General features: G+C 43.1%; 1 protein-coding gene across 3 annotated transcripts in view; it reads right to left on the reverse strand.

Annotated features, from left to right (window-relative positions):
* The window catches only part of CEP162 (centrosomal protein 162), a 2,248,134-nt gene that overhangs the window by 711,862 nt on the left and 1,520,355 nt on the right, over window positions 1-15,917 (reverse strand). For all 3 annotated transcript variants that reach the window (XM_069606335.1, XM_069606333.1, XM_069606334.1), the window contains one exon: window positions 12,459-12,585. In XM_069606335.1, the coding sequence (XP_069462436.1) occupies window positions 12,459-12,585 (127 nt within the window). The remainder of the gene's footprint in view (window positions 1-12,458; window positions 12,586-15,917) is intronic.

Consider the following 15,917-nt stretch of genomic DNA (forward strand, 5'->3'; position numbering starts at 1 on the left):
ATGGCAGTGTTGGCTATTTGCATGTCCACGCAGAGTCTGAGTCGTCCTCCGTCTTTTGGCACTATTACTAGCGGGGAGACCAACGGGGTCGGGCCTGTAGCTGGTTCGATTATTCTGTCCTCCAGGAGTTGTCCGAGTTCGGCTGACACTGCAGCTTGAAGATGGAAGCCAACTCTCCTTGGATGTTGTGGAACGGGTCGGACGGTGGGATCAATGTGGAGTTTCACAGGCGCTCCCTTTAGTTTCCCTAGGCCCTTGCAAATGTGCGGGAATTCTTTCATGATGGTGTCTTTCGACATCGTGTCTATGCATGTGGGCCCTGATTGGACGTTGAACACGCTCTCTCTTGTCTGATGTGTTGGCTCTGTTTAGTGGATTTTGTCACCTTCTTGCACGTGTATGTCTCTGAGTCCCAGGCAGGAGGCAGTTCTGTAGCTACGAAGGCATCTCCCTTTGGTCGGACTGCAGATGACATGAATGCTTGTCGTCGTGGATTGGTTGCCGTGGATGAGTCGACGACTGAAAGAGCCAATTGTTTGTAGAGGGGTTGCAGCTCCCCATTGGTATATCTTGGAAGCGGATGGTATCAGGGCCGGTTTGTTAGGGATTTGGTGGAACTCCTTCTCTCCCATTATGTTGACGGTGGCTCCTGAGTCAACTAGGAAGTAGAATTGTCTTCCTCCCATTTCCACCAGTATTTTGGGACCACCTTTACGAAACAAGACGAGAATAAAACGATAGCGGCAATGCAGTCTAACGCCACCAGAACAACAGAGAGAGCCCCCAATCCCAACTACTCAATGACACAGAGAATCCAACGCCAGTGCTACCGCTGTGGGATGGCTTTCCCTCACGCAGGGACTTGTCCCGCACTGTCCCAGAGATGTGGCAACTGCGGCATAGAGGGACACTTTCAGTCAGTCTACAAGGAAGGCAGACCATTTCCGACACTACGACCACCTGCTTCTCCTTCATCCATGATGAGATTGACGTACTCATCTTGCGGATAATGGTCATACTGATTGACTTCATAGTCGAGCCCTTGTTGGTCATTCTCATAGTAGATGTGGTGTGTTGGAGGTCCATCATATTCATCTCTTATGTGGGATACCTGTTTGTGTCCTTTACTTTCCTGGATCTCATTAGTCGGGTAGACATCTTCGACTACTCTGATCTATCTTCTTGGGTTTTTGTGGTAGGGACGTGTTGGGTAGGCTTGAGCTTGTGTGTTTCTGTTGGGTATTTTGAATTGGGGGGCAACAGGTGGTCGTAGTGTCGGAAATGGTCTGCCTTCCTTGTAGACTGACTGAAAGTGTCCCTCTATGCCGCAGTTGCCACATCTCTGGGACAGTGCGGGACAAGTCCCTGCGTGAGGGAAAGCCATCCCACAGCGGTAGCACTGGCGTTGGATTCTCTGTGTCATTGAGTAGTTGGGATTGGGGGCTCTCTCTGTTGTTCTGGTGGCGTTAGACTGCATTGCCGCTATCGTTTTATTCTCGTCTTGTTTCGTAAAGGTGGTGCCTGCTATCTGCATTACTTGTTTCTCGACCCTTTCTAAGATCCTAGCCATCTCACTTACTTCTTCTATGGTGATCGGCTTTTTGAGGAGTTGTTTCTTTAGGGTTTGGGATACGCATCCCTCGATTACTCTCAGACGTATGGCCTCATCAAGCGAGAAAGCATGAAATCGGCAGTTCGCTCCTTTTATTCGTAAGCGAGTGATGAACTCATCAACAGTCTCGTCGATCCTTTGCGTGCACTAATTAAATATGTATCTTTCATTGTCCCTATTGGGCTCAATTACCAGTCTCTTATTTAGTGCTGCAATTAGTGTTGGGAAATCAGTTGGAATGGTTTTCAGCAGGACTTTGATGTCATTCCCCGCTAGGTTTAAGAACATACTGCGTAGTCTCTGTGATTTTTCTTCTCCCGCTGCATCTATGAAGGTGTTGAAGTCTTCTAACCACTCAACCCACCTCGGGCCTTTGTCTGCCTGTGGCATCATGGAGAAGGGGGGGGCATGCACCACGCAGTGGTCGCTGCATTCCCTTTGGGGGCCGGAGAGGTTGGAGCTTGCTAAACTGGCAGAGAGTTCATGGTGAGGTGGCGGTAGGTGAGTGTATAGCTGTTGGTGCCTGATTATCACCCACCTGTCTCCAAAATCTGCTCGGCTGTAGACCTCTGGTGCAACCGCTGGCGGGTTGCCGCGCAGTAGATGTGTGGGGGCACTCCTCGTGCACCCTGCAGGGGGCCAGCTGTCTTGCTGGCGTGGAGTCGAAGAGCAGTGGGTGGTGGGCCACGTGGTGGTAGTGTCCCCACTGGCTCAGGGTGCAGATGGGCCTGGGGATCACATGTGTTTATGGTGGAGAAGGAGGAGGGCGGCCTCAGGCTTGGTTGGCCACTGGTGGTCCGTGTGCTGTGAGTCGCACGCCCGTGCGTGCACAGAGGAGGGAGGGCAGGCCTATGACAGGTGTCCACCGCTGCGGGCCGGGATCGAGCCGCAGTATGGAGGAGGAGGGCGGGTCTGGGATCAGACGCACGCCGGTAATGCAAGGCGGGCCGGGAACGGTCCGTTGGATGTGGGAGGAGGAGGGCAGGCCTGGGATCAGGCGTGCGTGCCAGCGGGCTGGATGAGCCTGCGGCGTGATTCCAAGCGGGATCGCTGTCGGAGGACAGAGGAGGAGGAGAAGGACTCAGCTGTCCTGGAGATCACCTCGTCACCAGTTGTTAGGCCCGGATGGGCCGTTGAAAGGAGGACAGACACGCCAAGATTATATATACGTCTGCTTTATTCCTTTGCACAACATTAACTGTCTAAACGTTCCCTCCCCCATACGTTCCCCGTCACGTGGTGCTACCCATGTGACACAGTGTCAGTCTCTTAAGGGGACACGAGCAATGTAACAGGGCCCACCAACGCCAAACCAAAGGATTAAGGGATCCCAATATCTGCTGCCTTTCCCCTCATTGTAATCACCAATCATAGCTTCATATGCTGCCTCGCATGGATCAAAACAAGCATGGGTACTCCCTTTCAGTCCCATTACCGTCTTCAATCTTGCAGTAATCAGAATGATAAACAAGTAGCATTTCAAGGGCAACATTAGAAATCCACGATAAGGGTACTTGTGTTCTAGAATAGGTACAGGACAGTTTTCATCAATAGAAGTCAAGAGGAATTTATACTGGTCAAAGTATAATGCAAGACACAGATTGTACGAAAGAGGTGCACATGATCCAGGTAAGACAGACTCTGATAAGCTGCCTCACAGAATGCAAAAGTGCTCAAGCAGGGATACAGGAGATCAATTGAAAGCAAGAAGAAAGCTACACATACCTTAGCATGCATTGTGGATGAAGATTAGAAACTACCAGAAAGGTGTCCCTATCCAGACCGGCTGAAAGTAGAAGAGGGACATGGTTTTCAAGTACTGTTGCCATTAGAGAGAAATGAAACAAGTGGTTGAGGTGTGCACTATGTGAATGTTCACAATTATTATAGAGGAGGCCACATTATAGCCAGTGAACCCATGAGTGAGGCTTTTTGAAGTTCTTGCACTGAGATGGAAATCACTCTGAAGGGTGATAATTTGGAGAGGATTAGGGAGGGGTTGTTTTTACAGCTTAGGTAATACAAGATCAAATGAGATGACAATCACACATTGCTTAAGTGGTTACGCTGGGATTTGCGCCCACTATGCAATTTCTGCAGACCATAAATATGCTTGCCAGAAGCATGGAAAAACTGGTCTGCATTCTTCTGTCGAGAACCAGTAACGAATCAAGGACATCTGTCCCTTCTCCCCCAAGGGGGAGTCTCCCGCTTGCGAGGCTAGGGAAGTGAGCCCGCTCCAAAATACCGTCCCTAAGGGGACAAGGACGCCTGTTCCTTTTAGGAACTCCCTAAAGCGGTACACTCAGTGGAACTGCATGGATGAATTTAAGTATCAGAGACTTTTAACCATCAAGACTGGGACGAAGAAACACAAGAGATGTTATTGTCACATGGAAAAAGAACATGTCCCTTTAAAACAAGACGTCCAATCCACTGGGACGAGTACGAGGGAAACATTATAACATACCAACAAATACTCTCAGTAGAAAGCAAGAGGCGAAGTTAAACCTGATGTTGATGAACTTAAAGCATTATGACCCATATAAATGAATTGCTAGAAATCTAAAGAGAGAAGGAAAAGAACAGTGGAAAACAATAGCATGGGAAAAGGGGAAAGAAACTCAATATTCTGTACAAGAAGGATATTATATAAAAGAGAATGAATAGTATGAGCCAGATTTCAGAGGAACTTTACAACTGAACTATATGCAAAGTCAAGTAGAACAGAACAAGCTCGATTAAAATTGCCCAGGAGGGAAAACCTATCAGGGACATAATTTCCAAGGACACGTTGAAACCAGCAACCAAGAATTTAGATCTTACAACAAAAGGTCTCCAAAAGCGATTTCCAAGAAGGAGAGGAAAATTAATAGTCCTTTTAAAGAGTTACAGAGATTGATTCAAGAAATCACGAAAGACTATTTGAGGATAGATATTAAGGAAGAATCCTACAGACTAGTACTAGATGTACCTTCAGGTGAAGGGAGTCATTCTTGTCACCCAAGTTAGTTTTTCATAGTGGTAGGGCCAGTTAGGGTATTTTTGGACAGCAGACTTATTTATTTGGACATTCACGACTGACTGACAAGGAATTTAGTCAGCAACATAGGCAGGGACCACCCATAGTGATAGAGAAAGTTAGACTTTATATTGTTACTTTAATAAAATATCGTGAAACATGTCCTCCGACTGTCCACGTCCTCCTTCTGACTCGCCATAATTGCTCAGGAGTGGGATTGTAAGTCCCAAGATAGAGACAACTCACACCCTTCCAAGGATACATGGCTACACCTATTGATAACCTTCCACCCATAGGATTGTTCGGTATAAAGCCTATGTTAGGGAGAAGAAAATCCCCTGTTCCAGCTGAGAGAATAGCACCTAGTACCTGGAATGCAAAATTACTGGGTGATTCCAATTCAGAAGATGGAGTAGAAAATAATCCCATTGGGAATTCAGAAGAGTGAGGGGAAGTGACTATTCTGAAACCTCAGTAACTGAGGTTAACTCCAACCTCATCATGAGTACCCTTGAGACCCTACCGGAGCGCCTAATAGCCCATCAGATACAGGTAGATCAGCGGCTCCAGAAAGTATTAGAACAAGTCCTCAACCCCACATAGTTCCCTATGGTGTATTACAACCCTACCAGGATGGGGAAGATTTTGGGGCAGTCTTTGAACAATTTGAAAGGCTTGCTACCCAGTTTAACTGGGACGAGGCACTAAAAACGTAGCCCCAAGGCTGCGGTGGAAAGCATCACAAGAGATCCTTGGGGCCCTAGACTTAGAACTAGTTATTAATGCTCTACAGTAGCATAAACCCTCACTAGACATGGCCCTTCAGGTAGCCCAAGCCCACTCGGAAGCAACTAATTATTTGAAATACTTAGGAAAACCAGCAGAAGGGAGGAAAAATGGACAAGAGCCAACATATTTTCACCCCGAGAAAATCCAAGTAACTAAGAGGCCCATAAAAGAAGTACTCCAGTCCCAATTATGAAATCTCACCCATCAGCTAGAGAAGAAATAGGGAGAGTGAAAACACCCTTGCCCTTGACCCTGCTATGTTTGTCATGTGGAGAAAAGAGGCACATTGCTATTTTTTGTCCTAAAAACAATGTAGAAGAACCCATGGACATAGCGTCAGGTCCAGCTTTGGAATTCCTGCAGGAATGACGATAGCCCACCAGACCCCCAAGCCTGCCGACCCAACAGTCTGAGTTATAACTATAGAGCTGGCAAACCCAAGGGGAAGTGGAGAAAATAACAAACACAGGTTTCCTTCTGGCCCAGGACTTCGGTATCTGATCTCCTCTAGACTGAATGGCTCAGAAGAAGATTAGCTAAAAAGTCATTACAAACAGGTTACCATTGATCTGCTACTTTCCCTGTTTCGTAGTGCTGTTACTTGCCCAATATTTCCCCCTGCATACCTGTTTCCTAAACTGAATTGCTGATAGGCTCTGAAATGTAGATGGTTGAAGTTTTGCTGATTCACTCAATCTGCTTGGGTAGTTCTTTCTCCAAATCTCACAATCCTTTTGAATTCTTAGATCCTTTTTGCCTAAGTCTAATAATGATGATATCCCAGATTCTGTGACTGCTTCTCTGCCTTCCTTTAACTACTACTCCTAATGTATATCTCACAGAATAGTCTTTAGGAAATAGATCATTAGTTCACCTTACTAAAATACAGAGTCTGTACTTTTCCTTGAATTAAGTAGTCTCAATTGCCCCAAAAGTCACCTTGTGCTTTCCAGCGTGAGTTCACTTAGTAAAAGTCTTTTAAAGTTACTTGACAGCTGACTGAATCAAACATTTCTTTGCGCCGCAGCCGCGTACAGAGAAGACATTTGAAATATAACCGACAGCTGACTGAAAATCCAAAGTATCTTCGCGCCGCAGCCGCGTACCGAGAAGGCGTCTGTTTCTCCTGAAACTGACCTGAATGAAGTAGAACAACTTCCGAGCCAAACATTACGTACCGCGCATGCATGCACCTCGAAACCGCGGGTCCTTTATTCTAACTGGCCCAACGGTAATCCCCTTGCGCTTCGTAAAACAAAAAAATGAAAAGCCTCAAACTAATTACAAGTTAGCATGCATGCAAGTTATGTGGTTAAACACAATTAATGACTAACTAGCGACGCTTTGTTCCGCTCGCTTTTGTTAATTAAAAAACACAGCAACGTGCTGTCTCCACTTTAACACCTTGTCTGCTGGCAATCTAAACTGGTACAAAAATAACAGAATTCTAACAGTCCTTCACTAGCATTTCCTTTTCATTCGCTAGCGCTTTACTGTATACGTTCAGTAACTCAGAACACAGGAAGTTAAATTTACTTAGCTTGCTTCTTCTTTAGCTGTGATTATTCCTGCTTCCTCTCTTGGGATCTTCAAAAGGTAATCAATTCTGCTCAGGGACTGGATTCTCACCATTACTCGCCTCTTCTAAGATGAATTCTTAAGTTTAATGGGATTTATACCTTAATCTTCAGGAGCTATACACAACTGTGACCTGCTTTGGTGATATCTTGAATGAAAGGCAGTTTAAAATTCTAAAAAGAATTCCAAACTATCTCACACCCAGCCATAGCCAATCAATGCTGCTGCGGAGAACCTCTAACCTGCCCTGGGGAAACAAAGGCCTCCTGAAAAATACATTAAGGAATCTGCACTGTAAACCATACTCATTTCACACCCAATCACTTTCCCAAAGGACAGTCTAATTCTTAGATAATCCACCCCTCCAAACAGAATGTCTCAACCATTAATAAAACGGGAACCCGACACATAGGATGGCTAACAGCAGAGCCATGGGAAGAAGGGGAAGAGGAGTCGGGTATAGAACCTGATAATTCTGAAATATACTACTGTGGGCCCCAACCTTTTAAGACCCATGAGAAAGTTCAAGTAAATGGGATGTAGGCCAATGCACTCAGACTCAGGGAGGAGAACTACCTTAATGTACCTTTGTCCTTGAAGATTAGAAACCAACTAATGGCTATGGAAACAGCAGTGGTTCCTGGTCTGCCAGAGAAGTCTGGCAGAGACTTTCCAATTTTTAGGGAACTGTTACTACCTGCCAGAGAGCAGAGTCCTCCATATTCTCCTAAAAATCTTGGGAAGCCTCCATTGAATTCTCAGACATCCCCATATGGAACTGGGGAGACGTCAGGTCTCCAGACTCAGATAGAACAGGACCACACGCCCAAACATCAGGAATAAAGAGCTACCTTCAAATAGGAGAAGGGGAAGCCAGAGAGATCAGGGCAAGAGTTTGTGACTAATCGAGAGAATTCATCCCTTCTCCCCAATGGAGAACGGCTACTTGTGAGGTTAGGGAGGTGAGCCTGCTCCGCAATACCGTCCCTAGGGGTAGAGGCCAGTGGGACCTCATCGGGAAAGACTCTGCCTTAAGGGATAGGTAATACCGTTCCTGTGAGCAACTCCCTAAAGCTGTACACACTGTGGCCTACATGGGATGCTCTAAGTATCAGAGACTTTTAACCATCAAGAATGGGATGACGAAACACTTAAGAGATATTACTGTCAAAGAACATGTCCCTTTAAATCATGACGTCCAATCCACTGGGACGAGTACAATCCATAATGTGTACCCAACGACCAAGGAGACCAAGGAGGAGAGAGATGACCGTATATGCAGGCTTGGGAAGGCCATGAGCTTCGTAAAATCTGAGGAGGGAGATGAGTGTATACGCAGGCACGTCAAGGCCCCGAGCGGTGTAACACCTGATGAGACAGAGGGCAGAGACGAGCACCTAGCGATAGGGAAATTAAGGCCTTATAGATATCGTGAAACATGTCCTCCAAGTGTCCGCGTCCTTCTGACTTGCCAAACCCCTTCCACTGAAATGGCCTGCATAAAAAGAAAACAGGTAATGGACTAAACATGCCACGAGCATGTGAGAAGGGAAACTTTTTCACAGAAGACAGCACAGTACCGTCAATGATATAAGATGATTTGTCCAGGATCAGTCTATCATCTGCTGGCAAAGAGGACAATGAGGAATGTTTCAGTACCCCTGGATGGGCAGACGCATGATTGGTTGTCATCAAAAACGTTGTGGGCATCACTATAAGATGACTGTTTTGTGATCTACCGCTCTAACCTTTTTGACAGCAATAGAATGGTAGAAAAAGGCAAGTAGTTTTCTAGCATGCCTCGGACTGCTGTTGCTTTTTTTTCTTAGCATTGGGGACTCGGCTGCTTGTTTAAAAAACAGAGGGATGGACCCTAATTTTAAGGATGACATGATATCTACCATAGCATGGCTATGGTGGTGATACAGTCCTTAAAAAGGGCCGTTAGACATGGTTCACTTTCATCTCATGATACATTTGTATATTGTGCCAATCTGATCCTATGTTCAGGCATTCACTGGTTAAAACAAGAGAGGAAAAATGGGTTGACACGCCTGCCGCTATGGTGCTGCTTTATAATAGAGGATTGTATATTTTCAATCTTATGTGCAAAGACCCGTGCCAACCTGCCTACTAAGATTTGAGATGGTAAAATGGTGTCCATTTACTGGGGAAGGCACTGAGCTCCCTGAAAATGCTTAAAGTGGTTAGCGGGACGTATGGAAGGAAAGAAGGAAGGAAAGACTAAAAGAAGGAAAGGAAAAATACAAGATGGAAAGAAGAAACAAAGAAAGCTGAAACCAATGAGAGAAGTAAGGAGCAAGAAAGACATTTGGAATGAAGAAACTATGAAATAAAATAAGAATGAAGGAACTAGAATCACTGAAAGATACAATAAAGGAAAATAAGTAAAGAAGAAAATATTTAATGAATCAAAGAATGATGGGAAGAAAAACTGAAATATAGAAAGAAACTGATTAAAGGATCGCCCATGTACAACTTGTGAAAGAGTCAAGTTCGGAATTGTATTATTGTACTTCAGAGTTGAAATATGTTCCCTAAAGGAAAGTCTGTTATTGATAGTTTGTAACCATAAACGCTGCCTCACGTGTTGTACAACATTGCCTATTTAAAAATAATTTACAACATGGTTTGTGTACTCCCAGGTGCCATTGACAGTTCTTCTGTAACGGATGGATTAAAACGTAGCCCCAATTTCTCAAAAAAATTCTATTAAATCACTGTTCTATTTACTTGCATTCATTTCTAGAAATCACTGGATTACATGCTCAAAGTGGGGTAGGGACAACAAACGCATGGCACAAATAGTTATCCTGTGAATGAAAAAATGATCCTGGCAATAATATTTTGACCTTCTTTGGGAAAGAATTATGAGAACATAAGTAAAGGGTGTGATAAATGCCTCACTATCTGTAACCTAAAGAGTATTTCCCTGCCTTTCCAAATAAGACTAAAGGAAAGCACTCCAACAAAAGGAATCTGTCCCTCACACTTATACATATATCAGACTCATAAAGGTATAATATGGCAATTCAGCTTTAACAAAATTACAGTTATGCTTAAACATAAACCGTATAACCAGGTATCCTAGTAACCAGGGTCAAATCCCCTTCCCCAGGTTCAAAGCAGGATTTCACAACTTAAAGTTTAAAAATAAGCAAGTTCCTTTTTGTAGCCAAGTTCTGTTTTGAATACAACATAAAGTTCTTCTCACTCTAAAAAGTCTTTCACTTGGCCTTTGGCAAAGTTTCCACCAAACGAAAAGAAAACTCTTTATCTTCAAACTGATAGTCAATGTCTCAATATCACTTCTCCTTGAAAACCAAACACTTGCACAATTCTTCTTCATCAACAACCATATCTTGTCAGGATGATTTTGTCACAGTTCATCAAACTCATTAGTGGTCTTGCCACTTTCTTTCCATTGCAACCTTCAACCACAATACAGTGCTTGAATGTCTTCTTCCTGATCCACTAACCTGCCATGTCTACCACTAATAATCCCTTTCCTAGTGTACTTGCCTGCCAGGATAACAACTCCCAATTCTGCTACAAGTACTCTGTGGTGAGGTCTGTTTCACACTTTTAGCAAAGTCTTTGACTTTCAACAATAGTGAGACTCACAAGGTCCTCTACGAGGAGAAAATACACATTTGTGCTGTTTATTCCACTGATCCATTTGCCACATGCAGTGCAGACCGTGTTCCTCTCCTCCTTGATACCCTTCACAAGTGAGGCTTCTCTCCTGCCACTTCTGATTTCATACTTTCACATTAAGTAACTGTTGACAATTTCTTTATACTTGCCATGCTTTGGCTTAGGTAATGCTTGTTGATGTCTTGCTCAACTATTGCCTCTTCTTTATGCTTGTAATATAGGTTACAATCTTTCCGCAATATTGTTCTTTCTATACTTTGCCAATATTTGTTATAGTCTTTCTGAAGTATTGCTCCCTCTTTACTTAAGCAATGTGGGCTATAGTATTCCTTCAGTATTGCCACCTTTTCACTTTGCCAATGCAGGTTTTCTATCCAGGTTCAATAGTGTCCTCTCTCTGTTTTGGCAATACTCTTGATGTAGGCAATAATAATTGTAACCTTTCTTTTCTTGTCCTCTTTCAAAGCTCTTATAAAACCAATGCAACTTTTTTACATTAGTTCAGTATTCATAATAATGATTAGCAGCCAGCGGTCGACTACAAGTGTTTTGTGATGACCTAATAAAGGTAAACTCACTGGTTTCTTTACATAGGGTTTGCTCGATCCGCTGCCCATTCTGCTTCTTCTGATGCTTCCTGAACGAATGACTGCTTATGTTGCATTCACGCGGCTCGCGCCTATCGGTAAAGGAGCCTCCGGTGCTCGCAAGTCACTGTGAAAAGGTACGAAATAAGGAGAGCATCTCTGGCGATGGAGAAAGCCTGTAAAAACACTGCTTCCCACTGTGCGACCTCTGCACTTCAGGTTTTCAATATTGAAGGCCCCCTAAGGACCAGTGCTTCTGAAACTGGCAACTTCTTCCATTACTCCACCTTCTTGTTCTAATGGAACGCACCTTAAGGGACTTTAAATATTCAAAAGTTACGCTCAGGTGTGGCTAGACTGCATACTGCAGCTCTGTACCTCCTAGTCCTTAATAATAAAACAAACAAGTCATGTTGGTGGCTCTTCGAATTCACTTGTACCAAAATATAAGGAAATTGCAAACACATGAAGAATATGGATACTAGTTGATGTTCCCCCCATTACTGATTTGTATATGCTATAATGAGGTCTCAATAGTAAAACCTTTGAGATAAAGTCCCCATCAAACTAGACTTCTAATGCAGTCTATCACTTGAAATGCCTTAAAAAGCATTTGATCTTTTAAAAAGTAATATTTTAACTTGTACATTTTAATTGTTTGTTTTACAACGGTTCTCAGTCTGACGGTGACATTAATCAATGCATGAAAATATATGAAATGCCCAACAGTTTAAAAAGAAATTCACAAGCAGGTTTTGTTACATGAATATGTTTTGAATGTAGGATGTACAACATCTACCCATGGTAAAAGCTCTTGAGAAAATGATAACATTCTGAATGGGTAATAACATTCTGCCACTACGAATATAGAGACTTTCTCTGCGATGGTATGATTGGAATGCACATTTAAACTCAAGGCCACAAAATCGATGTGAAAATATAAATACAGCAATCAAGTCTAGTTTGTATGAATTAGCAAGGAAACCACGATTCAAGTTTACTGTACTCAATGTTCCCCCAAAAAAGTATCTTTATTGATCAGTAAAAGTGGAAGTTGGCAGAATAAAGAGATGGTGCAACAGTGGTCCAGAATTGTGAAAATAGAACAGGAAGTTGACATATTAGTACGATAGCACACATAACATAGGTGACATATAATATCTCTTGAAACAACATCTAAAGTGACATTTACCTGAAGTGTGGATTATCTGAGCTTTTGCAAGATCTCTCTCTCGCCTCACTTGACCGATATCTACTTCAAGAGACTGCTTATCTTGCTTGAGTCTCTTGATCTCCTCCATCAAATCCGTTTGCACCTTCTTCAATTCAAAAAGAAAAGTAATAGTCAGATATAAATATAATGTTCCTAATTTCTCAAATGGTATTCACAAAATTGAGCCCACAGTTAATCACATTTCTAAAGGTAAATAAGATATTGTAGGACTAAAGGCTTGTCGCATACAGCAGACAGGTAAACAAACTGAATATATACAGGAGTGTTGTGGGAGTGGGCTAATAGAACATAAGTAGTTTGTCATTTTGTAAATGCATTTCTTTGTAGTAATTATAATAGATTCAAGTATCCAATACAATATATTGTCAGTGATCACTGATGGCTTAAATAATTCACAGAAACTGGGATTTGATTCAAGCGTTTTTATTTACAAGATGTTAAAAATCACTTTTTCCTCTGGTCAGGCTGCAGTTAAGGTAGACTAAGGAATAAGTTAGTAGGTATGAGAGTGGTGAATATTATTCAGTGCGCCTTCCCTTTAATTTTAGAAGAGATTAGTTACTCTGTATCTGTTACTGCTAGTATTATCACTAGGAATTTGTTTCACTATAGAGGCCTGGCAGCAGAGCCTTGCAATGGTATTCAAGTAAAGTGGAAAAGGTGGGTGTGGAAGGTTACTTGCGCCTAGCCCATTAATTTCTAATTCTCAAAAGAAAACCAGAGAAGTCATTTAGTTAGTAGATTTTATTAGTTGAATACCAAAGGTATTCCTTCTACGTAGAAAGGTGCCAACATGCTCCATTTGGAGGCACATGCATTTGTTTTGCCCTTACCCGGGCCTCCTCAAGGCACAGTTGTGAGGTGTATAGTATTGTGTATTCTATTCTATTAGTATAGTTTAGTACAAGATTTACATACAATATAGATTTCAAACCAAACACAGTTCAGTGTATTCACATAGTTCTCACGCATAGGTAATTCATATATACAATTGCATGAGACTCAGAGCAACCTATGCTATGTAGACAAGCGTAGTGGCTCTGTAGTGAGAGATGGAGGGAAAAGTAGGGTAGAGTAGTGTTAGGGAAGTACGAGGTTGGTTTTAAAGGTGTCTTCATAATGTCAGTTATACAAGTTTGTCCTGATAGGTGTTAAATATGAAATTCAGATTGGTTTCTATTAAATCTATTTGGGTTTGAGAACCCTAGTCCTGTCACGATTAATCAGACTAATTAGCTGTGAATGTTAGAGTGTCTTGCCTTAATGCATCTGAGTCCAGCGCATATGGAAATGTAAGGGATTATTTTGTAGACTAATTGATAAATTAACATGGACAATGCGCGTAGTGGTTTTGTGCACATACTGGTTTAGCGGTTTCCCTGTTTTAACTTTTTTAGCTTGCTGGTTTAGAATGTTCAAGGGGTTGGGTTCTGGCTTCAAGTGTTCCTTAATATGGGTTGTCTATAAACAAATATAAGCCATATTAATACAACGTCCATGGTTTAATAAAATCTTGTAGAATGTTTAACTGCCCTGTACAACCTGTCATTATCTTATCTTAAAGTGTTAAGTAGCTTCCTGATAGGTTCTGCGTCTTTCAAGTGATTCAAATGACTAGGAGTAAGGTCTGAAAAAGATCAGACTCAATGTGACCTAATGCTATCCACCATGTGCCCCAATATTGTGTATATCAAATATCCCATCATCAGTTTGTTCATTCCTACCTATTTAAGCATGGGATTACACTGCTGGGGCTGGATTATTTCAAGATGGTGGCGTTCCGTGTGTGTCACGGTCGCCACAATCCTGAAAGTGAACTAGTAATGTACGACAACATTGTGACCCCCTCCACCATTGCGTGATGACGTCATCCACGCTATGGCCATTTCCATTATGACCGCAATTGCGGGTGTGTTGTTTGGTATTTAAAAAAATCACTTTTAATTGCATTATTGAAGTCCTTGTGGGTCTGGGTTAGTCAAGAGTCATAACATTCTTGAGAAATAAACACAATGTCAATTTTGCATTTATATTGCAGCACATATAAAGTGTCTTAGTGTTTATATTTTAAGATTTCTGGATGGTTTGATCCATTATGCCCACGTGGAGGTCAATTTTATTTTCTATCGCGGTTGCCTTCCACGGTATCATAACTACACTTAGGCTCGCATTATTAAGATGTTCATTAGTCCAGTTTCCTCACTATCTGTTAGGCAGAAACCTGTGCAGTTCCCTCTGGGTCCACTGCAAAAGATTTAGGACTACAGGTGTTTGGCAGTAAACCCACTTGGTAGCAGTCTGTACCACACAGATTCACTTGGTAGCTGTGGCTGAGCAGCCAGACTTCCCTCAAGAAGAGTTAGGCAGTATACAGAGTATTCACAATAGGTCAAGAGCACACAATAGAACAAGTAAACACTGACCAGGGCTTGGTGTAAAAGAGATATAATTATTTATTTAAAACCACATCTAGAAAAACACACAGGCACTAATAATAAGCAATTCAAAAACACTGTCACTAAAAGGTATACACTCCCTTAAATGAATATTAGACAAGTCTTAAGTAAAGCCCCACTTATTTTCAGACAGCTGTGAGTGCTTAACGTAGATGGCACTCTAATAGTTCGTTTTAAAAAGGGAGAGAAAAGCAGAGAACAAATTGAAACAGATCCCAACACTTTTTCAAGAACACAACAAGGGAGGAAGGCAAAGTAAAACCGTGAAGTTAGAGTTCAAGAGGCCGGATCCACCTTCAGAGGATCCAAACGAAATGTGTCCAAGGTCACACGGTTGCAGTGCACAAAGGTCTTGTAAAGGTTCAAAAAAGGAGTTGGACCACAGAAAGGGACCAGTTAGAGGGTCAAGGCGGCCAGCCCAGTCCAGAAGGTTAAGGAGTTATTATTACCTTGTAGCAATCTATAGAAAGGGAGGCCTGGCGGAAACGTTACCTTAAAGTGGTGAGAACGCTCCAGCGGGGGCAGTTGTTCCTGGCAGCGGATGCAAGTCGGTGCTTCGTCCGGGGGAAGAGAGGATCTCGTTGTGGAGGAAGACAGGAGTCCGTTGCACTGCCAGGGAAGAAACCAGCCGCGGAGTTTCTCAGGTACAAGGAGCGGTCCAGTGATTCGCGGTTCAGTGGTGAGTGGCTATCCGGCCGCCGGGGTGCTTAGCACGGGCAGTTTGACCACAAACCGGGCTGGGGTGCGAAGAAAGAAAGGAAAACTGGTTGTGCCCACCAATCAGGGTAAGAAGCCTCTCCAGCCGGGAGATCTTCTCTGTCGTCGGGAAGTGGTGAGTCGATTCTGCAGGGCTCCACCGGTGGTGTCGTCGTGGTAGGTCGGCTCAGCTTCTCCCTCGTCGGATTCTCAGGTCCTGTGGCGACTTCTGAAGTTCCAGTCTCCAAAGCCCTGCTTTTATGCA

This window comes from Ambystoma mexicanum, chromosome 4p (assembly GCF_040938575.1).
Source record: "Ambystoma mexicanum isolate Mex_15411 chromosome 4p, UKY_AmexF1_1, whole genome shotgun sequence".
Lineage (NCBI taxonomy): Eukaryota > Metazoa > Chordata > Amphibia > Caudata > Ambystomatidae > Ambystoma > Ambystoma mexicanum.